Here is a 23082-nt window from a genome sequence, read left to right as displayed (position 1 = left end):
GAACACTCCATTGAAGCCTTTGTTTCGAGTCGGAGAAAAGACGGGGAGGGACCTGACTGGCGGCAAATTATTTCTCGCGCCATGGAGGCAGCCGGAGGCGTGTTCCCGTTCCGCGACGTCCGCTGGGACCCGGACCCGATGCTGGAGGCTCATGCGGCGGTGCGCCTGCCGGCTCCGGTTCCTCTGGTGCTGGATAACGGTTCGTTCCAGCTGCGTTTGGGTTGGGCCTGCCCGCACGCCGCGGTGCCTGGCGAGCCCTTGCTCCAGTTCCGCTCCTTAGTTGCTCGAAGTCGGGGAGCTCGCGGCGGCGCTGGCTCGGAAACACAGGTGGGCAACGATCTGGGCAGCCCCGAGCCCCTCCGATGGCTCCTCCGCTCTCCTTTCGACCGCAACGTGCCTGTTCAGATGGAGCTGCAAGAGCAACTCTTTGATCACGGCTTCCAGCGCCTGGGCGTCTCCTCGCAGGTAAGGAAGGCAGAACTTGCGTGCCTGTTGATTCAGCCGCGATAGATGAGAAGCTTTGCGCCGGTTTTGACTCGCAGCGCAGTTGTGATAGGGCTAACGGCAACCGCTTGCGTTGATTTGCCGGGACGTAAAGGAAATGGAGTGAGCGGTGAGATTTGCACCGAAGGCCTCTCTTTGGCTCAACAAAATTTCCTGCGCGGGGTCCACGTATTGCCTCACTAACTGATGTTCAATAGAATTCATTCCTCAGTGACTATAAGTTCAGTAAGACTGGAACATACAAATTAGTAACTTGGGTAAGACCGGTAAGTGTCCTTAAAACAGCAACAACAAAATATTCTTCCAAACACATAAGGCTTTTCTTCAGGGGTATGGGCTGGTCAGATAGCAAAAGCAGGAATATAGAAGTGGGCTCTGAACTACAGATGTGTATTCAAGATCTGAAGGATTATGTGTATTATATATTAAGTATGTTCACCACCTTGAATTATATATTAAAAAGGATGCATAAAAGCATTATCTTGTTAAAGCACGTTTGGAGCATCTTTTGTATATGTATAGAACATAACATTACATTTATAAGGGTTAAATGAAAAATAACACCCCCTTCTCTAAAATTTCAGTTTAAATAGGATGTTTTAATAAATAAGGAAAAGACTTCTTGAAATGAGCCAGTTTGATCTAGTGGTTAATACAACAAGCTAGAAAACTAGAGACCATGAGTTAAAGTCCTGCTTTTGCTATGAAAGCCAGATGCATGACTTTGGGCCAATCATTTCTTGTTGTGGGTAAAATAGGAAAGTATGTTGGACATGTTCACTGTTTTCAGATATTTGTAAAAATAATAAAGGTGGGATACAAATATATTAATAATAAATGAACTCTTTTATAACCTGCATATACTTTTCCACATAATCATCTGTTTGCTACACTTTTGGGAACAGTGGACAAACTTCTTAAAACTGTTATTGAAGAACTCTATGGTCCTTTTTGATCTTTTAATTTGAGTCAGACAAACACCCATGAGATATTCCTTCAATTTTCCAAAAAGGTAGAATTTGCAGGGCACCAAATCTGGACTATATGGCAAATGGTATAAAACAGGGAGATCAACCTTACAGTTACTATTACTCCCACCTTTTGTATATTTGGTTAACTCAAGTGGTAAGCATATCCTAACATTCCTATCTTCTATTTCTCCACAACAACAGGTCGATTGGGATGAAAGAGACTGATTGGCCCAAAGTCTCCTAGATTCTAGGCCAGCACCTTAACTACTACATCAAGTTGGCTCTTGAGTGGCTTGTGGGGTATGAGGCCTGGCATTGTCACACCTTCTTGTGCTTCTAAACTCCAGTTAATTGTTGTTTCAAGGTGTTGAGTGTTGCAATGTAGAACTCCAAGTTGATAGTGCTGTCAATTTCACCATGTGAATAATACCATTTACATTACTAACATCTGTACCTCAGTTTTCCTGCTGCAACCTGGACTTAGTATTTTTCTTTTCTTCAAAGGTAAAGCTTTATGATTTGTTAGGAACCGACCCTATTTTGGTCATAATAATAGGCTCATGTTATTGTAACAACACAGGTATTAATAATGCTATTATTAATATTATTAGTATTACTTTCATACATGACAATTGCTGACAGCTGTTAAAGGTTTCATCTGTGCTATCATCATGTAAAAAATCCTCTTGCATGAACTTTATGGTATTCAAAAAGTCAAGAATTTGACACATGTTTGTGGAAAATGCCAAACTTGACAACAATTTCTCTTTGAGTGATTCATCAGCTGCCCTTAATTAGTTCATCTTTTCTCATATAAAACACGATGGTTGCTGCCACAGATTATCTGTTTTATTTTTGGTCACATAAATCAGCTCTTCACTATCTTTATATTTTTTGTTCCAGTGATACCTAGTACTAATGCCCACAGTTAGCATCATGAACAGCCTGCACTCATTGTTTAATTTCATTTGAAGGGAATTCATCAATAGTCAAAAATTGAATCAGGGCATTACTTAAAGTACAATGATCATTTCTGTCTCATGAACAGCAGCAATGCAGTCTTTTCTCACACTTTCCCCCCAAATGAAGTCAAAGAAGAGTTGCTAAAGAATGTGTCAGAGCTTCTAGTACACCAGTGTAGCCATCTGGGCAAAATATAATGTTGCAGGGCTGGCCTGCAAAAATCAGGTAACCATTAGATGGTGTCAAATGGTTGAAATTGTTTGCAGGTTGAAATTGTTTGCAGGCTAGAATGGGTAGCCCAGGCATCACACTTAGTTTGTAGAAAAGAATACCAATATATATATTGTATATTCTGCACTTAAGAGAGAGGAGAATAAATGATAGCATAAATTATGTGGAAATGCAGGATTGTCAGTCCTTGGAATTAGACACCTTCCAAATCATAAAAACGTTTTTTCCCTTTTGGTGTATATTAAATATTTTTACAAAGAGCTCAGGTGCATCTTATCCTAGCATCTTAATTCACAAATCCATATTGTTCTATAAAAAATAAAAGTAGTACCTGAGCCTTGGGCAAAAAATGTGCTCTAAAAGAGTTGGAATGAGATTAGAGTTATATTGTGCATGCATTTTCCCAGCGATTAAATTAATGGAAAGATGCAAATGCCCAGTTTGCCAAATTGCTCTCTACATGGCTAATCTGTAGAGTAACTTAGCCAGTCCAGAGCCTTTGTGGGCAAAAGTTTAATTATGAAACATTCCTATTTTCAAGAAAGAGTACATTATTCAAGTATCAGAACAGCATAATTCTCGTTTTGTAAGTGTTGCATATACTGTATAAGAAGCACAAGCTTTTTTGTTGAATGGTGCATAGAATTTGCAGTATGCAGATTACGCTTCTACAAAAATATATTACTTCCATATTTATTAATGTATATTTTAGTTTTCATATCTGTGGAAGAACACATAAGTAATAATAAGTAATACTTAGCAAGATACTATGTGTTGGGGTTATGTTATTACATGTAATATTAAATTTTTAAATCTCTAATTGCAGGCATTTGTAATAAACATCAATGACATCAACATGATGGCATGTGCATCATGAAATCTAATGTACATATGTTTGTTATGTCATTTGACGATGTCATAGTGTAGAAGTGATCACTTTATCACCCTTCACTGTCCCTACGTATGAGCCTGGCTATACTGATCTTTCTTAAATCTGTCTTGTTGAGGATTCACAGATTGTCACTTCTATCTTAATTTTGTAGAGCTGTGTTGACCATCCAGTTGTAATAACGGAGGCTGTCTGCAACCCTCTCTATTCAAGGCAAATGATGTCAGAGCTCCTGTTTGAATGTTATCAGGTTCCAAAGGTTTCTTATGGTGTGGATAGCTTGTACAGTTTCTATCATAACAAAAGGCAAGGCTGGCCTTGCAGTGGTCTCATAGTTTCTTCTGGATACCAGTGTACTCATATTTTACCAGTTTTAGATGGCAGGTGAGTTATTTCTTATATACCTATAGAATTTAATTTTTTCATGAATTACGAATAATTATCCTTTTTGTTGTGTGTGCAATTTAAAGTTCTGGCCTGGGTTTTGGGATAGTAGGTGCCTTGATAAATAACTTTCACTGAAGAATGGAGAGAAGCCTGACGCTGTCCTCCTGAATTCTTTCATTGATCTTTGATAGAATTAGTTAAGATGCTTTTCTTTGTTATATTTCTCATTGGGACTTGGGTGCTCACACTTGGGTGTGAGTTCAGTTCTATAGGAAGTATGGAAGGTTGTGTTTTAGAAATCTTTGCCTTACTTCTGTTGCATCAGGTTTTGAGCTATCTATAGGTTTTGTCTTTTTTTTTGAATACATCTTTTTAATATTTACATTACAGAATTACAGCTTTTTTTTCTAGGGATGCACCATACATGTGGCATTTTTGTCACCTTGAGGTGAGATGGGCAATAAACAAATTTAATAAATAAAATAAATACTGATGTCCACACTCCAAAAGTGGTGCTGGAATGCTGAGGGGTCTTTTAAAAGGGAGTTCAAAAGTTAGGTAAAATGTGTGCTGTAAGGCAAATTACTTTATTGCTGCTTAAAGAAATTCCCCAAATGCAAAAAAAAGACCAACATGTTTTATTTTGTGTACTGGGGGGCAGGAATGAGGTGCCTGTGATATCAGAAGTATACTGAAGGGTGACATATTGTCCTTGTTGTTATGTCCCAATCTGCATGGACATGTTAACATAAATTAGAAATATGAATTGACAAGTTGGCACAATGTCATTCTTTTTTTTTCACCTCCTTATTTCAAGAAGTAATGGAAAAACCCTAGATAAGCCTTTGTGGGCAATTTATGTTTAATGGGAAACGAGCAACCTTAAATATGCACTAGATACGATTGAAATCTGCATGTTAGAGAATGTTCTCATCTCAGTGGAAGTACAGTACTTTATTTGCATTATATTCTGCTAAACATTATAATGGTTTCTATGGTTTTGCCTTGGTGTGTTGTATAATATAGCCATTGAAGTTTATTAATGGCTATATTATACATTGAGTATTCAAGTTTATTGAATACTCAATGAATAATTATTATTAAACTTGTATTGAATAAATATAGCCATTGAAGTCTGTTGAACAGTGTTTAGAGTATTGTTATGATATAGCACGATACATGTAATTTTCGAGATTAGCAGTGTTTTTATTTAAATAATACTATGCTTTTTAGTTATTTAGTTTGAATATTTATGATATTCAACTTCATTGTTATAATCTGTTGTGCTAAACATCTCAGATGGTACAAAATATGGCAGTTAAAATACTTAGAAGAAATTAATTTTGATTCTTCTGTTCTGTATCGCTTACACTGGCTACTTATCATTTTTCTGACTCACTCAATTTAATGCCCTGCCAGAGGGTGAGAACCAAATCAATCCTTTTTCTTAGTTGTCTTAAATCTCTCATATAGCCCTTGGGGACTGGATTAAATATAGTTTTCTTCTATTCAATTGGATTCTCTCTCTTGAATAATTTTTATTTTAAGCATAATTTATTTTTTTGTGAATTGGGATATTTTAAGTGTATTTTAATTATTTCTGTGTACACAAGTAATGAAGATTTCTTAAGACTTTCCACTGTATGGGTGAAAATCAACCAATGTTGATGATGAGAGTGACATGACATAAATGGCTACTTGAAAAGTCTTTAGAACTTGGATTCTAATAGAAAGAATGAAACTATTCTATACAGCCTAATTTTTCCTCCATTTTTATGAATTGTTAGGTTAGATGCACGAAACTGTAAGCGTATAAATCTTGGAGGAAGCCAGGCAGCTCTTTATCTCCAGCGTCTCCTGCAACTGAAATATCCAGGGCATTTTGCTGCCATCACGCTCAGCCGTGTGGAAGAAATACTCCATGAGCACAGCTATATCGCCGAAGATTACAAAGAAGGTAAGGCATTGCTGTCAATTGTTATCATGCAGCTTTATTTCCTTTGTGTTATCTGATTTTGTAAAACACAGCATTTGGCATTCTTAAAAAATTTTTTATATTACTAAAGAGATAGGAAAGTATCTAAAATTGCAGGTTGCTTTGATCTTGTTTGCAAATCTGAATAAGGCATTAGAACATATGTAATTATTACAGCATCCAAAACCATAATATTTTAGTTTAGTTCCATCAAGCAATAGCTTAGTAGTACTAGCTTTTCACAAAAAGCCAATATCCTTTTAATCAAAAGAAAATAGAAATTAGTTGTAACCAGGAGTCTTCTAAACTAAATGGGAGAGCACAGTTGGTTTTGGTTGGAGTTACATTCCATTAAAGGGCCAGGTAACCCTGCTGTGTAAATCAGCCATAATGGCTTATTCCAAAACCACAGTTAAATAAATGATGTCTTAATATAAATGCAGCCAATGTAATTTCAGTGAATAGGATAAAATAACCACAGCCTTATCTAAAGAATATAAATCTTTTAACATGCTTTGATTTCATATATTGATTTCATAATTCTACAACTAATTATTGCAACAAACTCTGTGAATGGTTCTTCAATCCAGGAAGTTCAGCAAACAGGGTGTAGCAGCTAAATACATATTCTTGGTTAAATCAACAAATATATTTAGAGTAAATAGAGATGAAAAATGAGTTCACTGAAAAATTGTATTTGTATTGTAAAAACAATCACCAATATACTGCATGTTGTTATATGTTGTTGAGATTTTATATTTTAAGAATAAACATAAAGCCAAATGATTAATATAGTAATACTGGAATTGGGTAGATTGTTTCATTTTTTAATATTTTTGTTTAACTTACTGTATATCATTAGTGATTTGATATACTTCTATTATAAAATATACAATATGAAAACTTGTAAACTGCCAAGAGTCTTTCTCATAATTAAAATATATATAATTACAGTATATAAATTAATATTTTATTTTCAAAGTTTTTTACTTTCATCATTGTTTAGATCCAACAACATAATTAGAACAGACTTGTTGAAAACAGTGGAACTTAAGCTGGACTTAATTAATTTCAAGTGTTGACTTTGGTGGATGTGCTCTAATTATGCTACCAATTGGATATAAGATACTTCACCCATCCTAAAATCCATTTGAATTCTACTTTTGGCATTATTGGAAAGCTGTTAAAACATGGCTGTTCTGACAAGTCTCTAAAGATTAACTACTGCTCTTTTCTGCCATCTGTCTGGCAGCATGCTTTTTTAAAACTTTGAAATGTTCTTTTACTAGTGTCATGTTGTTAATTTATGATGTTGCTCAGCTATGATTTAGGTTTGTGAACTGCCCAGCAATGTGCAATTATGCAATAAAACACCAGTAATAATAATAAAGCACAGTGGGCTAGATCCATATTTGATTCCCTTGAAATCAGTGGAAGAACCTACTTATGACCTTTTATTTGAGATCTAAGAAGGACTAGTTTAGTTAGATCCTAAACTGTTGAAGGTGAATGAATCATGCTATTTGATTAATAGTTGGCTTTATAAAGGCCATTTTATAAGAAAATGAGAAGAAGTGTTTCTCCAATTTTTATCATACCAATTATTAAGTTTCATTATTGCCTGCTGTTTGCCTTTTCTGGCCTCTTGGTTTCCATTGGAATTTTCTCAGGAAATAGTATTTTGCCCTGAAGTTTCTACTTTCCAATTTCTGTTTTCTGACATCAGATAGATACAAAATTTCCTGTTTCTTCTCTCATATGGATTGGTGCAAGATCTATCATAAAAGACATATAGGTTTTCCCACAGCAGGTAATTTATTTATGTCTCTCTCCTATCATCCCTTCCCCCCAAAAAATCCTACTTCGCTTTTCCATAATTTCTCAGGGCATTTGCATAGGAGATTATTGATTATCTCTGAGCAAAAATTATTACTATGATTTAAAAACTAAATATCAAATATTAAAAATATTTGAATAGAGATGCACAAATGGCGATCACCTGAATACTACGAGAACAATGTGCATAAGATGCAGCTGCCTTTTTCAAATAAACTCCTTGGGAGTACAGTAACGTCTGAGGAGAAGCAAGAGCGACGGCAGCAACAACTGCGAAGACTTCAGGAACTTAATGCTCGCCGTCGAGAAGAAAAGCTTCAGCTGGATCAAGAGAGACTAGAGAGGCTTCTTTATGTTCAGGTAACTCAATGCACTGCTGGAGTTGTAGTTTTAGTTTGGAGGAAGTGAAAAATGAGAAGTTGAGGGAGGATTATTCTTGGAATTGTATTCTCAGTAAAATATTTGTTCTCAGAGTGTCATTTTCATATTATTTCAAGGAAGGAATTAAAGATGTTACACAATTGCCAGCAAATAACAAGTCACTTATTTAAAAATCAACTTGCTTCTTTTTTCCAAACAACAGATGTAATTTTCTGCAAGAATTGCCTTAGTTATAATAGAAAATAGATGGTGAAGGTTAATGATTTATAGCAGATTAACAGTAGATTCTTTTTAATGCTTCCTTTTGTAGGAACTGCTAGAAGATGGTCAGGTGGATCAGTTTCACAAAGCATTGATGGAACTGAACATGGACTCTGCTGAGGAACTCCAGTCTTATATCCACAAGCTAAGTTTGGCTATTGAGCAAACTAAGCAGAAAGTCCTCCAGGCAGAAGTTAGCGTTGAAGTGGATGTTGTGGACAACAAACCAGAGGTACCATGTATAGGAATCAATATATGGAAAACAGTTTCAAGACTTTGTTCTCTTGGTTGTACTGCAACTTCACACAAGTGCACACATTTCTCTCTCCTGCTGCTTTTTGTTTTGTCATCTTTAATTCTGTTCTTAATTCATTTGCAGCATGACAAGACGATGGTACGCAATAACTTTTTTTCTGAAAAACAAATGTATTCCAGTAGGCTTAGAGAGTTTTGTGGGGGGGGGGAAGCATTCTTGAGAAAAACTGATTTATTCACATATTAAATAACACCTATTTAAGGCCAAAAGATCAGAAGATAAAGCCTGTTTAAGTTGGAAGTGTGACAAGTTTCTCTTTTTACTATTGTTCCCAATCACTCATGTTTCACTATCAGAAAAAGCTCAGGACACTGAAAACAGGTGGACATTAGAACAGACAGTGTAATAATGATTGAAGAAATGGGAACAAAGTAGTTACATATACGCTCTACTAGTTCTGAGATATTTAGTTCAATAGGTATACTTAGCAGAATTGCCATCACTGAACCTTATAAAATAGTTTATATGTACAAGGATTCTTGCTAAAATTAGACTCATGCAATTGCTAGAACTATTGTGTCAAGTTATGACAAAGGGAGTAGAAAAAAGTAGGATGTGACCATGAACATAAATGTATGTGGATATTCATGGGTAGCTAACAGCTTTGCAGGCCTGATTCTGAGCCTCTGTTTTTCATAGCAGCTAAATTCCTTTTTTATTATTGCTATATAGGTTTGTTTCCTTGAACATTTTTCTTAAATGCTTTTTGCATATCTTTGGGGGAAAAGAGTTATGATCATCTTTCAAGCAATACATTTTTAATGTGTGCATTTTGCTTACATTCAAATGAATGTTTAATATCTATTTTTATGTAAATTTTTATTTTAAGCTGTGAGGATTACTTTTTTCATATTTGCCACCTTTAAAATAGTATATTTGGAATGCAATTGAAAAAGTACATTCTTGGAATGGAATTCCCAACCCCGATGTTGCATAATAGCTCTAAATAACTAACCATAGATTTAAAACCTAATCTAGTAAAGATTTACTTGATAATATTTTTAGTCACTATGTATGTGGATTCATACATTAGTTCCTTCACATTCTTTTGTGTTGTCCTTTGGGATAGTAACCTCCAGAAACTCTCTATGTGGGAGATGGTTGGTTTTAAAAAATGATATAAATAAAATAATAACTAACTGTTGCAGCTAAAAGTTCCAATTTTCTAAAATTCCTATATTAATTGGCTAACAAATGTTTATTTACCAAAGTTGGTGAACAGGAATGAGGATGAAATATTTAATTAATCTACTGGTGAGTTTAAAAATACAACAACTTTGAGGCATCTTGATAATTAGGTTAACCCTATTAGAGACTGCTTGAAATGAAATGACCACGGTTTGGAACAGAGGAACAATGCTGGAACATCGAGCTTGTCCTTTTAAAATAATTGGAAATATGAAAACCTGCTGTCAAAGACTTTAGTGTGAACTTCACTCTGAAGGAAATAAGATTTACTGAATTTGGAACTTTAAGAATAGTTGCCTTTTTTTTCAGAAAAAAAGGAAAGGTATTGGTTTAGTTAATTGGTTGTAACATCTTTTAGAACTTAACACATATCTTATGTGTTTTGTTTTTCTTGGAATAACTTGTAACATTTTTTTCTTCCAAGATTCCTGACCTTGATCCAGTGGGCAGTGAACAATCCATGGAAGACGTAGAAAGTGTGAATGATTTTGACCCTTTATTTGCTGAGGAGCAACCTGAAGTTGAAAAACCAGTTTCCACAGTACAGGTTTGTTTTTAAGTAGACACACTCTCAATTTCAAATAAATATTTGCTTACTTGCTTTCTGAAATCCAGTCAGTTAAGTTGGAAGAGATGGGTGGCATATAAGTTGGAGAGAGAGAGAAAATGGGAAGGAGGAAGGGTAATGTTAGATAGATTTTTTTTTTTCATAGTAAAGTTGGAACTGTCATAATCTAAAATTGTAGAATTGACAAACTGAGATTGTGTTTGGTAAGAAAGGCTTCCTGTCTTTCTAAACTGAAATTTCAATTCTGCATGCTGAAAATGAATTCTATTAAACTCTATGAAATTTTCTTCAAATAAACCTTTGTATGATTCATCTAAAAGAAGTTCTAGGTCATCCGTTCTGAGAAATATAGAGAACATTGCTAAATCACAGTGTGCCCATTTTGTTAAAAAGTTTGGTGTTGTGGTTAAGGTGCTGTCCTAGAAAGCAGGAAATGTGAATTCTAGGCCTTCCTTAGGCATGAAAGCCAGGTGGTTGCTTTGTGGAAAAAAGAAGGCAGGAGAATTAGGTGTGCTTGCCAGCTTGAGTTATATATAAAAAGGCAGAATAAAAAACTAATAATGACAATAATAAGAACGGTAGTTTATGGGTAAATAGGTTAAGACTCCAGGGCTATATGCAACTACTGAATCTCATCTTTGGAGATATCAGAGCCATCTCTGATTGCTGCTTCTGAAAATTACTACCATTCCCACTCTTTGAAATTGGTACACTCAAAATCTACAGTATAAGCTCTCACATAAACTTACCAGTGATTTTTTTAAAAAAAAAAAAATCCACAAACCACCTCCAGACTTCTAGCCTTGTTCATTTTCCATCGTCTCCATTGTGATGCTCGGCAACCTTAAAAGCTAAGGGCATTCTATGACCTTTGAAAATTTATCTGGATTTATTTGTGGCTTTCTCTTTTGATATCTCTGTGGCAGATTTTTTTTAAATAAAAACTTCAATTTGTCTGCTAGTGCAAGTTCTAAAAGCCCAACTACATTGGAAGAACAGTTTTCCATAGTTAACAGTTTAGTCACAGCTGAAGAATGCCTGTCCTCCAGAAAATAATTATCTTATTTCCTGGTATTAAATTTAGGTTGAAGGAAAAAAAAACTTTTGCAGACAAGGCAGTAGACATCCTTTTCTTGAGCTTTATTGTTGGACAATAAAGAGGTTTCTTTGTGAATGTCTTTCTGTACATCCTTGCATATGGAAATTTCATAGGAAATAAGAAATTGCTAGATCTCAAAGAATCTGCTTGTTTTAAAATCAGTTTGGTATAGTTGTGAGGCTGCTGATCCAGAAAACAGGAGATTGTGAATTCTAGTCCTGCCTTAGGCGTGAAAGCCGACTGACTGATCTTGGGTCAGTCACTCTCTCAGCTCAACCCATCTCACAGCATTGTTGTTCTGGGGAAAATAGGAGGAGGAAGTATTATTATGTATGTCCACTGCCCTGAATTATTTCTAAACAAAGACAAGATAAAAATATCTAAATAAATATATTAGTAAGTAAGTAAGACAAGAAAATAAACCACTCAGGCTGAAAGTTCTCTCCCTTTCAGCAGCTGCTCCTGAGAAGGTAGGGGTATTTTTGCATGTATCTATATGTATTTATATCCCACCTTTATTTTGTATAGCTTAAGGCAGCGTACATAATGCTTGCTCCTTCTGCTTTCTCCACAATAACAGTCCTGTGAGTTGGATTGGGCTGAGACTGGTCCAAAATGATCAAGTTGGCTTTCTTTGCTAAAGGAGGATTAAACCTCTATTTTCACAAGAACTGCTGAGCTTAGAACTTCACAGACTTTTTGGTCACAAGGACAGGTCCAATGTAATCCTTCTGCTGACTTTGTCAGAGCAGTGGCCTCCATCTTGCTATGCTATTATTCAGTACATTGAACTCCAAATGCAGTACAGGTACTCCTCACTTATCAACCATTTATTCAGCAACCATTCAAAGTTACAACAGTGCTGAAAAAAATAAATATACAGCCCATTTATGACCTTCACAATGTCCCTCAGTAGCATTATAACTATTACAATCAGTTTGCATTGCCTTATGCCTGACATTTGGATTTTTTTCTCCCCCCCCCCCTTGCAGAACAGAAAGATTGGAGATGTAGGAATTGCAAGAAAGTAAGTGGCTTGTTTCTTTTACACATTGAAAGCAACACAATCACACTTGTAGACCTGGGCTGGGAGCTGTAGGCATATTATGCAGTTTACAGTACTCTCTTAAAATCTTTTTTTCTCCAATCTCTCTGCTCCACAAGAGGGAAGAGGAAAAAAAGCAAGTGATTTCTATATGAAATCTCTTCTTTGCCTGACTCTTTCCCCTCATAATGTGATTGTACTGGCAGCAGGAAAGGATACTGTGAGTTGTTTGCATAGGATGCCCGTGGCTCTGAGCCCTTGGCTGCTGGCGCTATCACATTGCTCTTGATGTGTAGAAGAGCAAACAGCTTACAGTACTTCACTGGAATCTCTCTCTCTGCAATTGCTTTGCTTTGTGGAGAAGGGAAGGAAGTGATTTTTGTAGATAAGTCTCTCCTTTACCTGACTCTTTCCACTGCTCATGCAGTTGCATTGCTCTCAATGTGTAGAAGACTAAATAGCTTTACTCTCTTGAAATCTCTCTCCAATCGGCTGTGCCAGGGATAGGGTGAGAGGAAGAGATAAGCATAAGTGTTGGCTGAATCATATTAACAGACATATGTTTAGAAAGCAATTCGTCCGCTGTTTTCTTTTGTTGAATCTATTTGTATGCAATTGAAATCAGAGCTGGAAGTCTCAGGGCAGCCATGCCTTCTATAACTAGATTTAATCATGTTGGCTGTGTTATGACATCGTGGATGAATATTTTTGAGTCCTGGTTGGTGAACATGGAAGACAAAGGGAATTTCCTGTAATAATTTAACCAAAAACAACTGTGAAATCCAGAGGTTACAAATGGTGTCTGGTATGAAGGAAGTACTGGGAAACATACTAGTTACGTATGTGTGTTCTTGCCAAGGGAAAAGTGTCAAAATGTCAGGAAGTAGAAGCAGATGCTGTGAGTAAAAGAAAGTAATTCAGTGAGAAATTAGTATTATTTCTTTGTTATTTCAGTATTAATATAAGTACTGTAACGTTGTTTAATATTGTTGTGATGCATGCTTTTATTATTTTTTTCATTCTGTTAAAAATAATGATTTTGTGGGAAAAAGAAGGGGAGAATATAGTACTCCCCCTATAGTTTCAGTTTCCTCTGTCCTTTTTTATCTTTATTTCTGGGGTGAGAAGGGATCTGACAGACAAGAAAAGATGCCTGGAAAATAGAGAGCAACCATAACAAGTGAATTATTTAATTTCTTGCTTCTGGGACAGGTTGGATTTTTTTCCCCTCAAGAGCCTTTGCCCTTCAGCAATCTTGTTGTGATTGTTTCTGTCTGAATTAGGATCACCTTCATTTTGCTTCTTGTAACTTCAATACTTTTAGGGCACAGCATTGCTGTTTGCTTTTTACCATTTTTTAGCTGAGGACATCATGAAGCAAATGGGTTATTCAGTTTCAGTTGAAGGGGCACAAATGTTGTGTGTAGCAGTCAGAAATTCATTTGGTGTAACTTTACCCTGGATACTTCAGTGGCAATAACATTATTAGGTACAGTACTTTTCCTGCATTTCAGCCTAACGGCTGAGGATTTCAAAAGCTGCAATTCTATTCTTAAATGCTGTGTAAAACACACTGTGAATTTCTGCTTGTCACTCAGCTGTTAGCTTTTAGATGGCAAAACATATAGAATTTCAGCCATAAAAATTTCCACTTAGAAAAGACTGGTAAGCAAGGGAGAAACAAAAATCATGCAATACTAATTCTAAAAATATAGATTGAAATTGCCTTTCCCCAACTTACTGTTCTTCAAATATGCCAGACTCACTTAATTTCCAGCCAGAACGGCTTTGGAGGACATTGCAATTTCTCTAAATAGTATTAAGATTTAGCCATAGCTTTGTGTTACAAATCATATCTTTTCAGTACAATCCAGGCTTATCATATCTGATTGCTTTCGGATCATGCTTGCTCTGTTGTATTATTTATATTGCTATTGTCCTTTTCTTCAAAGGCAGAGATAAGATTAAAAAAATTCTGTCTTAATTGGGCAAATAAGAGTGTAATGTTCCTGTATGTAATTTTTAATCTATAAGACCAGGTCTAGTATATAGTCTTGATTCAATTACTGTAATCCTGCTTCTGAATAATTTTTATTGACAGAAGAAATATTTATGTAATTGTTATATCTAATTTTCTAGATATGTAAATACCCTATAGTGGTTACAATTAAGATTGTCAGGTAGAAATGTTCACATGGTAAGATTTCCAAATTTTCTTTGCAACAAATTATTTCTGTCATTTTATTAAATTATTGCACAAATCAGAAACAGGCCTGCAACATAGCTTATCCTATCAATGCCTTGCAAATTAGAGCAAAGAGATGAAGTTATAACATTGTCGTCATTATCACAGCAAGTGAATCATCTTGTTCTGTAAAGGCAGTGCTTTTTTTTGTAAAAAAAAAAAAAAGGTGCCGGAATTCACACACGTCATACAACCCGCCTTGCCTACCCTACAAGGTTCCATCCCAAAAAGGTGCCGGAATTCCGTTCTGGGCGTTCTGTGAGAAAAAAAGCCCTATGTAAAAGAAATTTAAATCTTCTGGTAAGACCCAAAACTAAATTAACAATCCAAGGAGTTGATTTTTAAAAGTTCTTAGTGCTGTCTAATTATGAGCACAGTTAAAGATGCTAATGAAGTTTTGGAGAAATTATTATGTTGTGTAGCAGCCCTAGTTTAAACTACTTATTTCTACAGCACCACAACAGACATTTAAAAATACCGTTCCTTCCTGCAAATATAGAAACAATGAGAAAAAAAGGGGAGCACAGCATGTGAGGAAAATACAGAAAGAGGTAAATGCAGGCCTGGCTTTTCATAACATCCCAAATGACTAAGTAGAAGGTGTTCTTGAAGAGAAGCCAAGCAGCTCAGTCCAGTGCAGTGGACTGTGTTCTCAGATCTCTCTCTTTTTTTGCCATCAGGTAGAATGGCTACGAACAGACTGCACTGTAAAAAGAAAATCTGACATGTATGAGGGAAGGAAATAAAATACACAGGAGCTTGACCAATCTAAATCTTAACTCTGATAAAGTGCTTTGAGAAGAGACAGTATATTCTAAAGCATTGTTCTCCTGAATCTTCATGTTTTTACAGCCTGTGTTTAATCTGGCAGAGTATCATCAGCTCTTTCTTGGCACAGAGAGAATCCGAGTTCCTGAAATTGTCTTTCAGCCATCCCTAATAGGAGAAGAACAGGCTGGGATAGCAGAAACCATGCAGTTTGTCTTGGACAGGTAAAAGTACAGACTTCCTGAATTCCTAACTTAAATTGGTGAACTTAAGAATATGTTTTCAGTTCAGAGAAGGATGCTTGGAATAATACAGTGAATTAACATGCACTCAACTAGCTTTGCCTCAATGTGTTGTGCAAACTCTGGCAGTTGCATTCGTTCAACAAATCATAGTTCAATTAATCATGGATTGATTATAAGTTAGGTAAATAAATGTGGTATTTGCTTATTTATTTTCAGATTAGTTTTCATACTATTTTTTAAATAAGAGAAGAGGGTTTGCATTTGCAGATTCTGAGAAAGCCAAGTTACACATTTAGCAAAGCATTGTGTGATAATATATGCTTTGTAAACTACTCTGAGCATAACATGGAGTATATTTCCAAGAAAATATATAAGAGTAATATAGAAATATATACTTGATACCTTCGGTGACACTCTGCTGTTGTGTAAAAATACTGTTCAGGGTGTCACTTTTATAGCAATTGTGTTTAGAAGTTGTGCTAGACTAGATTAGTGCTACAAGAAAAAAGTGAGACCTACCACAATCACAAGCACACTTAGTTCTTTCAGATAAGGAAAGCAGAGGAAGAATGGGGAAGAGTTGAAATCTGAGGTTCACTATAACCATTTACAATTATTATTTGCCATTGCAACTGATGAAGAAGAAAGAAATTACTTTAAAAAAGCTTTTATCATCTGGGAAGATTTTATAAATCAGGAAAAAAGAAAATAAAAAAAATCAAACTTTGATTTAAAAAAATACTTGTAGGCCTAAAGCTGAGAAGCAAATTTTGTAGCAAACATGGAATGAAGTATGCTTTTTTTCCCTGCAGAGAACAGCCACAAGGATCCTAAGATTTGATTACTTTAAGGTGCAAATGAGTGCCATGTTGCACCCTTACATGCTCTTTAGTGCCTTTTTTATCTTTGAATTCTAAGCATTGCACTTCACAGCTTCATACTCTGGAAGTCTTTAAAATTTAAGCCAATCTGGGTGCCCTTTAACTTTCTGAATTTTCAGCAATAATCACATGGGCTTCACATAAGTATCTGAAAAACCTAGGTTAGAAAGGGTGGTTTAGTTTGTTGTAGAGATATGTAGGTAATACTTCAGCGGAAAGGGAAATAAGCTATTGCTTATACACTGGCAGATTGCTGTGTCTATTGTCAGACAAAAAGAGCTTTAAATGTTTTAATAACTGGGTTGGTTTTTGTTTCTTTTTTAGATATTCTAAAGATCAACAGGAAAAGCTTGTCCAGAATGTCTTCCTCACTGGTGGAAATGTGATGTATCCTGGAATGAAAGCTAGAATCCAGAAAGAATTGCTTGAAATGAGGCCATTCCAATCATCCTTTCAGGTATAGTATTGCCTTTGCCACAATTGAAGGGGAAAATTCAAAAGTTTTATATAGTGAAATATTCAGCATTGCATCATCAAAATATGTTCAGATTTTGTATGCTATTTATTTATTTAATTTCTGTGCTGCCCATCTCACCAATATGTGACTCTCAGCTGGTATTAATACAGTTACTGCGAGTAGCTTCCTAAAAGCATTCAGTTGGACCTTTGATTTTATCCAACAAGATTATTTTATTTTCAGAAGGTTTGAAAAATATTTGCTTTTAAATATATCCTACTTTCCTTTTAGTGTGTATACAGCAACTGACAAGTACACAAATAATTAAAGTGCAAATATAAATGATGGAATGTTAAACATCAAAGCCATTGAAAGCTATTATATTCATAGCAACATAAGAACACATTTCAGGAGGAAAAAAATTCTATAAGAGGGGAGTCCCATAGCCACCTCCCTAGGAAAGTGAAGACCAAAGAATTCATAAAGAGCCATTCTCATGAGAACCTATCTATCCCTTCTAAGTTCATCTTAAGAAACAGCATTTCGTGCAAGAAAGGACAATTCTCGAAATTATTTCTACCAAATAGTTTTGCTTATTAATTGTCTCTATAGTATGATATTCTTGTTGCCATGCAGGTGCACCTTGCTTCTAATCCTGTTCTTGATGCATGGTATGGAGCTCGGGATTGGGCACTGGAGTACATGAACCGAGAAGAAGGCTGGATAACTAGGAAAGATTATGAAGAGAAAGGTGGAGAATATCTTAAGGAACACAGCGCTTCCAATATCTATGTGCCTATCCGTCTCCCAAAGCAGGTTCCACGGACTGCTGAAACATCATCGTCAAATAAAGTGCCAGGGACTGCCACAAGCAGCACCTCTGAGCAGACGTGATACGTATATTATTCTTGGATGAAGGATGTTGCTTTCCAGAACTACAAGACAGTCTACAGAATTGGATTTGCATTTCAAAGATATGGATTGGGCATCTCAGTCAAGGTACTTCTATATCTAAAAAGACAGCTAAGCTTTTTCTTTTTCCTATGGCAGTAAATGTTCAGTGTAATATGTTTGTGGTTGCCATGGGAAAAAGGGGGCTCTACATCAGTTCTTGGTGTAAAAGAAACAAAATGAATATTTCAGAGAAAATGCTCATTAGCCACATTGAATCAAACATATAATGTGTTTTATATTAATAAATTGTTGCCAAGGCTGTAGGTAACATTAATATCTTGTCTTGGGTTTATTTCATTTCATTGTTAATATGTCAATATAATAATTTCCAGGGGGAAAGTAACAGTACTGAGTTTCAAGAAGAACAAGTATTCTCAAAGAATACACATATACGTGTAGCGAAAAATGCAGCACTGGCAATGTTAGTCCAGAAGAGGGAGCATTATCCAAAGAAAATGATATTTAGGAAGAACATAACCTTATCAAAATTACAGTTTTCAGCGATGTGGAATGGTGTAAATGTCTAGCTATCTTTTCTTAACATATAGGAGATTTTTAGTGACTTGGCATCATAATGAATCAAAATAAATCATTCTTACCCCAAAAAGCAATTTAAACATGCTTCAAGTAAAGCTCCATTCTTGGTAGCCATATAGTGTTTTCAGCAAAGATTTGTCCTAAATTCAGTATCTATTGGGGATTTTTTTTTTAAATCTCTATTGTCTTCAGTGGATCAACAATTTTTCATTATACTAATCCTTAAAAATCTCATCATCCTTTCAATATTGAGCAGCAAAAGTCCATTAAATGTTACAGTAAAGAATTAAAGTAGATGATAACAATATGAGAGGCAGTTTGGTCTAGTGGTTAAGGCAGGGGTCCCCAACTTCCAGTCCCTGGACCGGTACCGGTCTGCGGAATGCCAGCAACCAGTCCGCACAAACAAGCAAAGCCCCATCTGCAAGATATAGGCAGCACACAAAACCATGCACCCTCCGGTCCGAGGAACAACCTTTCTCCATCATAACTGGTCCCTGGTGCCCAAACGGTTGGGGACCTCTGGGTTAAGACACCAGGCTATAAAGCGGGAGATCAGGAATTCAAGTCCTGCCTTGAAAGCCAGCTGGATGACCTAGGGCCAGTCATTCTCTTTTAGCCCAACTCACCTCTCAGGATTGTTGTGGGGAAAATAGGAGAAAGAAGGTGTGTTGGATATGTTCACTGTCTTGAGCTATTTGTAAACATAATAAAGGAGGGATACAAATAAAAAATAAGTAAAATATCTATTTTTACCCTGATTATATAAACCAACTTTATATTCTTTTTAAAAATCTTGATTTTTAGTCACTTCAAATAATGTCCCAGAACTTCATTTCTTTTAATATTTTTCTTGTCCCTTCTCAAAAAATTCTTCAGACAGCTTGTTTTGTAAATCCAATATAGGAATATTAATATTAATCCAGGTCCAGGTTTGTATGACCCATTTAATTATAAAGACATCAGCTGGTTTGTTTTATAGGCCCACTATAGCATTATTCTTGTAGCTTGACATTTTTAAATCCACTTTCAGATCAGTCTTTTTTCTGGTAAAAGCTGTTCTTCTCCCATAACTCTTAAACATGTTAAATATTTTGCTCCATTCTATAGTAGATCATCTTGAGACAATTGTACAGTACACCTGAAACTGTTGAAGCTGAAGGCAGCTGTCAGATTTGTTTTCAAAGGATCTATGTCCAATTGGAATATATAATATAATATATATAATATAATTTGAACTTTCACTGTTAATGTTGAATATTGATATTTGAACCTACTTGGGTTCTGCATGTTCACATAGTTGTGGAAGATTCATAATGATGAGGAATGTAAATTCTTACATCCTATATTAGATGTTTTTGTAGATTTTCCTTGCATAAGTTTAGTATTGTCACACTGGTGCCACCTAGAAACCTGATTTAAAAATATCCTAACCTTCCTTAATAGTTGCATAGGCATATTGAAGAAAGGTGAGAAATGTCAATTTAAAAAATGCAACTGACAAGTTCCACATGTTTTTTGTACTCTAAATTTAGCCATTAAACTAGTTATCTTAAAAGTAATATTTTTTTTGTTACATTCATTTTGAGGATGGCTGAAAGAGGAAGAATTTAGGGCATAAATGACAACCTGGACCATATATATGCATTAGAGAGAGTCTTTATAATTAGAGAATTATTCTTATAAAATGCAATTATAATTCAGCAATTGTAAACATAGTAGCAACAGACAAATATGAAATAAGATATAAGAGCTCTGACAGTTCCAAAAGGGTGAAAAAACTACCTCCAGAAATTTTTGGCAAGTGGTAGCTATTTTTCCATAGAATATTATTTACCCTCCTAATCTCCCTTGGAATTCTTCAACAAAAGTCCCATAGAGTCTAATGGAACAGGATCGTATCTTGATTTTATAATGCAAAAATAAGCCAGGAATAATCAGTTTTGATTATTTTATCTTGCTCTGTACCTTGGCAAGGTTTATAATAGTTCTCAAACATCATTCCCTGTATTCTAACAATACTGATCAATTAAGTCTTCCGAAAAGAAATGATAAGGAAATAACAAGAAAATTGTTGAATTCAGCTTGTCCCAGATAGAAAACATTAATGTTTGCCAAAAGGCATGATGAAAATCAAAAGTAGCAGAGTTAAATAACTACTTCCAAGTTTATAAAATCTAACAAAGGGCAGTAGAAATTAGAAGTGCAATTTCTATTCACATTTTGCAAGAAATGGTCCCATTGAACTGAAATGAGGATTTTTTTTAATGAATAAATCAAACTCTAAATAAATGGACTTTATCAGTCCATTTGGAGCTTGCAGTTCAAATAAACTATTTTATAATCTTTCCATTAGCAGGTTCAGCATCAGCATCAACGACATCATAAATTTGTTTTGTTTTCATTTTGTGAAAAAACATACTTAAAAAAAAATTAAAAAAAAGTACTACATTCACATGATGTTTTGCATTAACAACCACTTTGCTTAGGAACAAAATTCCAGTCCCAATTAGGGTCACTAAGCAAGGGCTACCTGCATGTGCATTTTTGCATACAGATGATGCCATGTTGTTGCCTGAGAATGGGAATAATTTGCAGTAGCAGTTGGATTGTATGGGATCTGAAAATTAAGGAATTTTGATATGAAAATTAATGTATCAAAGTAAATGTGTTTGAGAAAGAAAATCAACAATTGTAAATTGTATATAAATGGCAAAAAAGATGAATTTGTGTATTTTGATAGAATATTTACTAAAGATAAAAAAGTGGATCAAGAAAATGTTAAATATTTATTTATTGTATTTATTACAGCTGTCCGACTTCTGGGCAGTGTACAATAGGCCTAATGCATATATTATACAAAAGTTGGCAGAAAAGTAGTAAGCAGTATGGACTCTGTTGCAAGGAATGATTTTTTTAAAGATTTTTTTTATCCCACCTTTAATATTTTTATAAATAACTTAAAGCAGTGTACATATCTAATATTATTTCCTCCTCCTAGTTTCCCCACAAGAAACCTGTGAAGTTGGGCTGAGAGGCAGTGACTGGACCAAGGTGACCAAGCCAGGTTTCATGCCTATGGTGGAACCAGAACTGACAATCTCTTGGTTCCTAGCTTGGTGCCTTAACCACTTGCTTTTGATTATGCCTTCTGCCCTTTTCATTATATTGAAGGGTTGGGTAGATCAGAAGAAACTTAAGGATAGGTTGAATGGAATAAAGCAAGAAGATAATGGAATTAAGAATAGACATAATATATGTTAAGCTACTAATATAAAAGAAATATATTGAGGTAGTTTAGTTATACAATGAACAGGACTGAATAGCAAATCAAATAAGTTGAAAAGAGGGCTAAGATGTGAAAGCTGTGGCTGGATGAAGTTGATGAGATTCTGAAAGAAGAGATGAGGAGTTTCAAGAACAAAAGACAACGTATAAGCAATGTGTAGACATGGTTGAGGCAAGATTAATTTACCAGGATAGAAAGGTATAGAAGGACAAATGAATACAAGTAGTTCTCGGTTAACAACTGTACTGTTTAGTGACCATTAAAACTTATGGTGGCATTGAAAAAATAGTTTTACAACTAGCCCTTGAATGTACTACAGTTGCAGCATGCCAAAGGACACTTGATTGCAATTTGCAACATTCACAGTCAATGGAGAAGCTGGCACAAGTCATGTGATGTTGCATTTAACAACCATGGGTGATTCACACTTAACAACCACAGTGGAACTGATAAAAGTTCAGTGCAATCACGTGCTGTTTCACATAATGATCACATTGCTTAGTGAAGGAGTTGTCATTCCCAATTGCAGTGATTAAGTGAAGACTACTTGCAGGGTTAGTTTTAGTTACGTTTCTTTTCTAATTCATTTTTTTTACTTTACAATATATGGCTAGGCATTTCAAACTCCCTATTTCAATTTGTTTTACACCAATTTGCCTTTAAAGATACACAAAAGTTACAGGTGGTATAAATATAGCAGCAAGATCAAGCCCTATCAATATAGAATTATACCTCTATTATAGTCAATGCATTGGTAGGACTATAACAGCCATGGTGGCACAGTGGTTAGAATGCAGTATTGCCGGCTAATTCTGCTAACTGGTGGCTGCCAGCAGTTCAGCAGTTCAACTCTCACCGGTTCGAGGTTGACTTGCCTTCCATCCTTCCGAGAATGATAAAATGAGGACCCAGATTGTTGGGGGCAATATGCTGACTCTGTAAAACTGCTTAGAGAGGGCTGTAAAGCATTGTGAAGTGGTATATAAATCTAAGTGCTATTGGTATTGGTTGCCAGGAAGTTTCTGGGCCCAATTCAAAGTGTTCATCGTTATCTATAAAGTTCTAGATACATCAGACAACATGTAATAAATG

The 23082-nt window shown here is 35.4% G+C and overlaps 1 protein-coding gene across 1 annotated transcript; it reads left to right on the top strand.

The window, feature by feature from the left end:
- The first annotated feature begins 47 nt into the window (after positions 1-47).
- ACTR5 (actin related protein 5) lies at positions 48-18438 on the top strand. Its single transcript, XM_039323707.1, has 9 exons — positions 48-465; positions 3713-3942; positions 5733-5902; positions 7899-8116; positions 8448-8630; positions 10327-10449; positions 15712-15851; positions 17078-17210; positions 17847-18438. The coding sequence occupies exons 1-9, from the start codon at positions 82-84 to the stop codon at positions 18102-18104; spliced, it is 1839 nt and encodes a 612-aa protein (XP_039179641.1). The 5' UTR covers positions 48-81; the 3' UTR covers positions 18105-18438.
- The last annotated feature ends 4644 nt before the right edge of the window (positions 18439-23082 follow it).

The sequence above is a fragment of the Crotalus tigris genome, unplaced genomic scaffold, assembly GCF_016545835.1.
Source record: "Crotalus tigris isolate CLP2741 ecotype Arizona unplaced genomic scaffold, ASM1654583v1 scf7180000024281.4978605, whole genome shotgun sequence".
Lineage (NCBI taxonomy): Eukaryota > Metazoa > Chordata > Lepidosauria > Squamata > Viperidae > Crotalus > Crotalus tigris.
This window is presented reverse-complemented; position numbering and strand designations above follow the sequence as displayed.

Coding starts and splice junctions, on each gene's coding strand:
- ACTR5 (XM_039323707.1), top strand. CDS start 82: ATGGAGGCAGCCGGAGGCGTGTTCCCGTTCCGCGACGTCCGCTGGGAC. Junction 15,852..17,077: donor ATGCAGTTTGTCTTGGACAG/GTAAAAGTACAG, acceptor TTTCTTTTTTAG/ATATTCTAAAGATCAACAGG. Junction 17,211..17,846: donor CATTCCAATCATCCTTTCAG/GTATAGTATTGC, acceptor GTTGCCATGCAG/GTGCACCTTGCTTCTAATCC.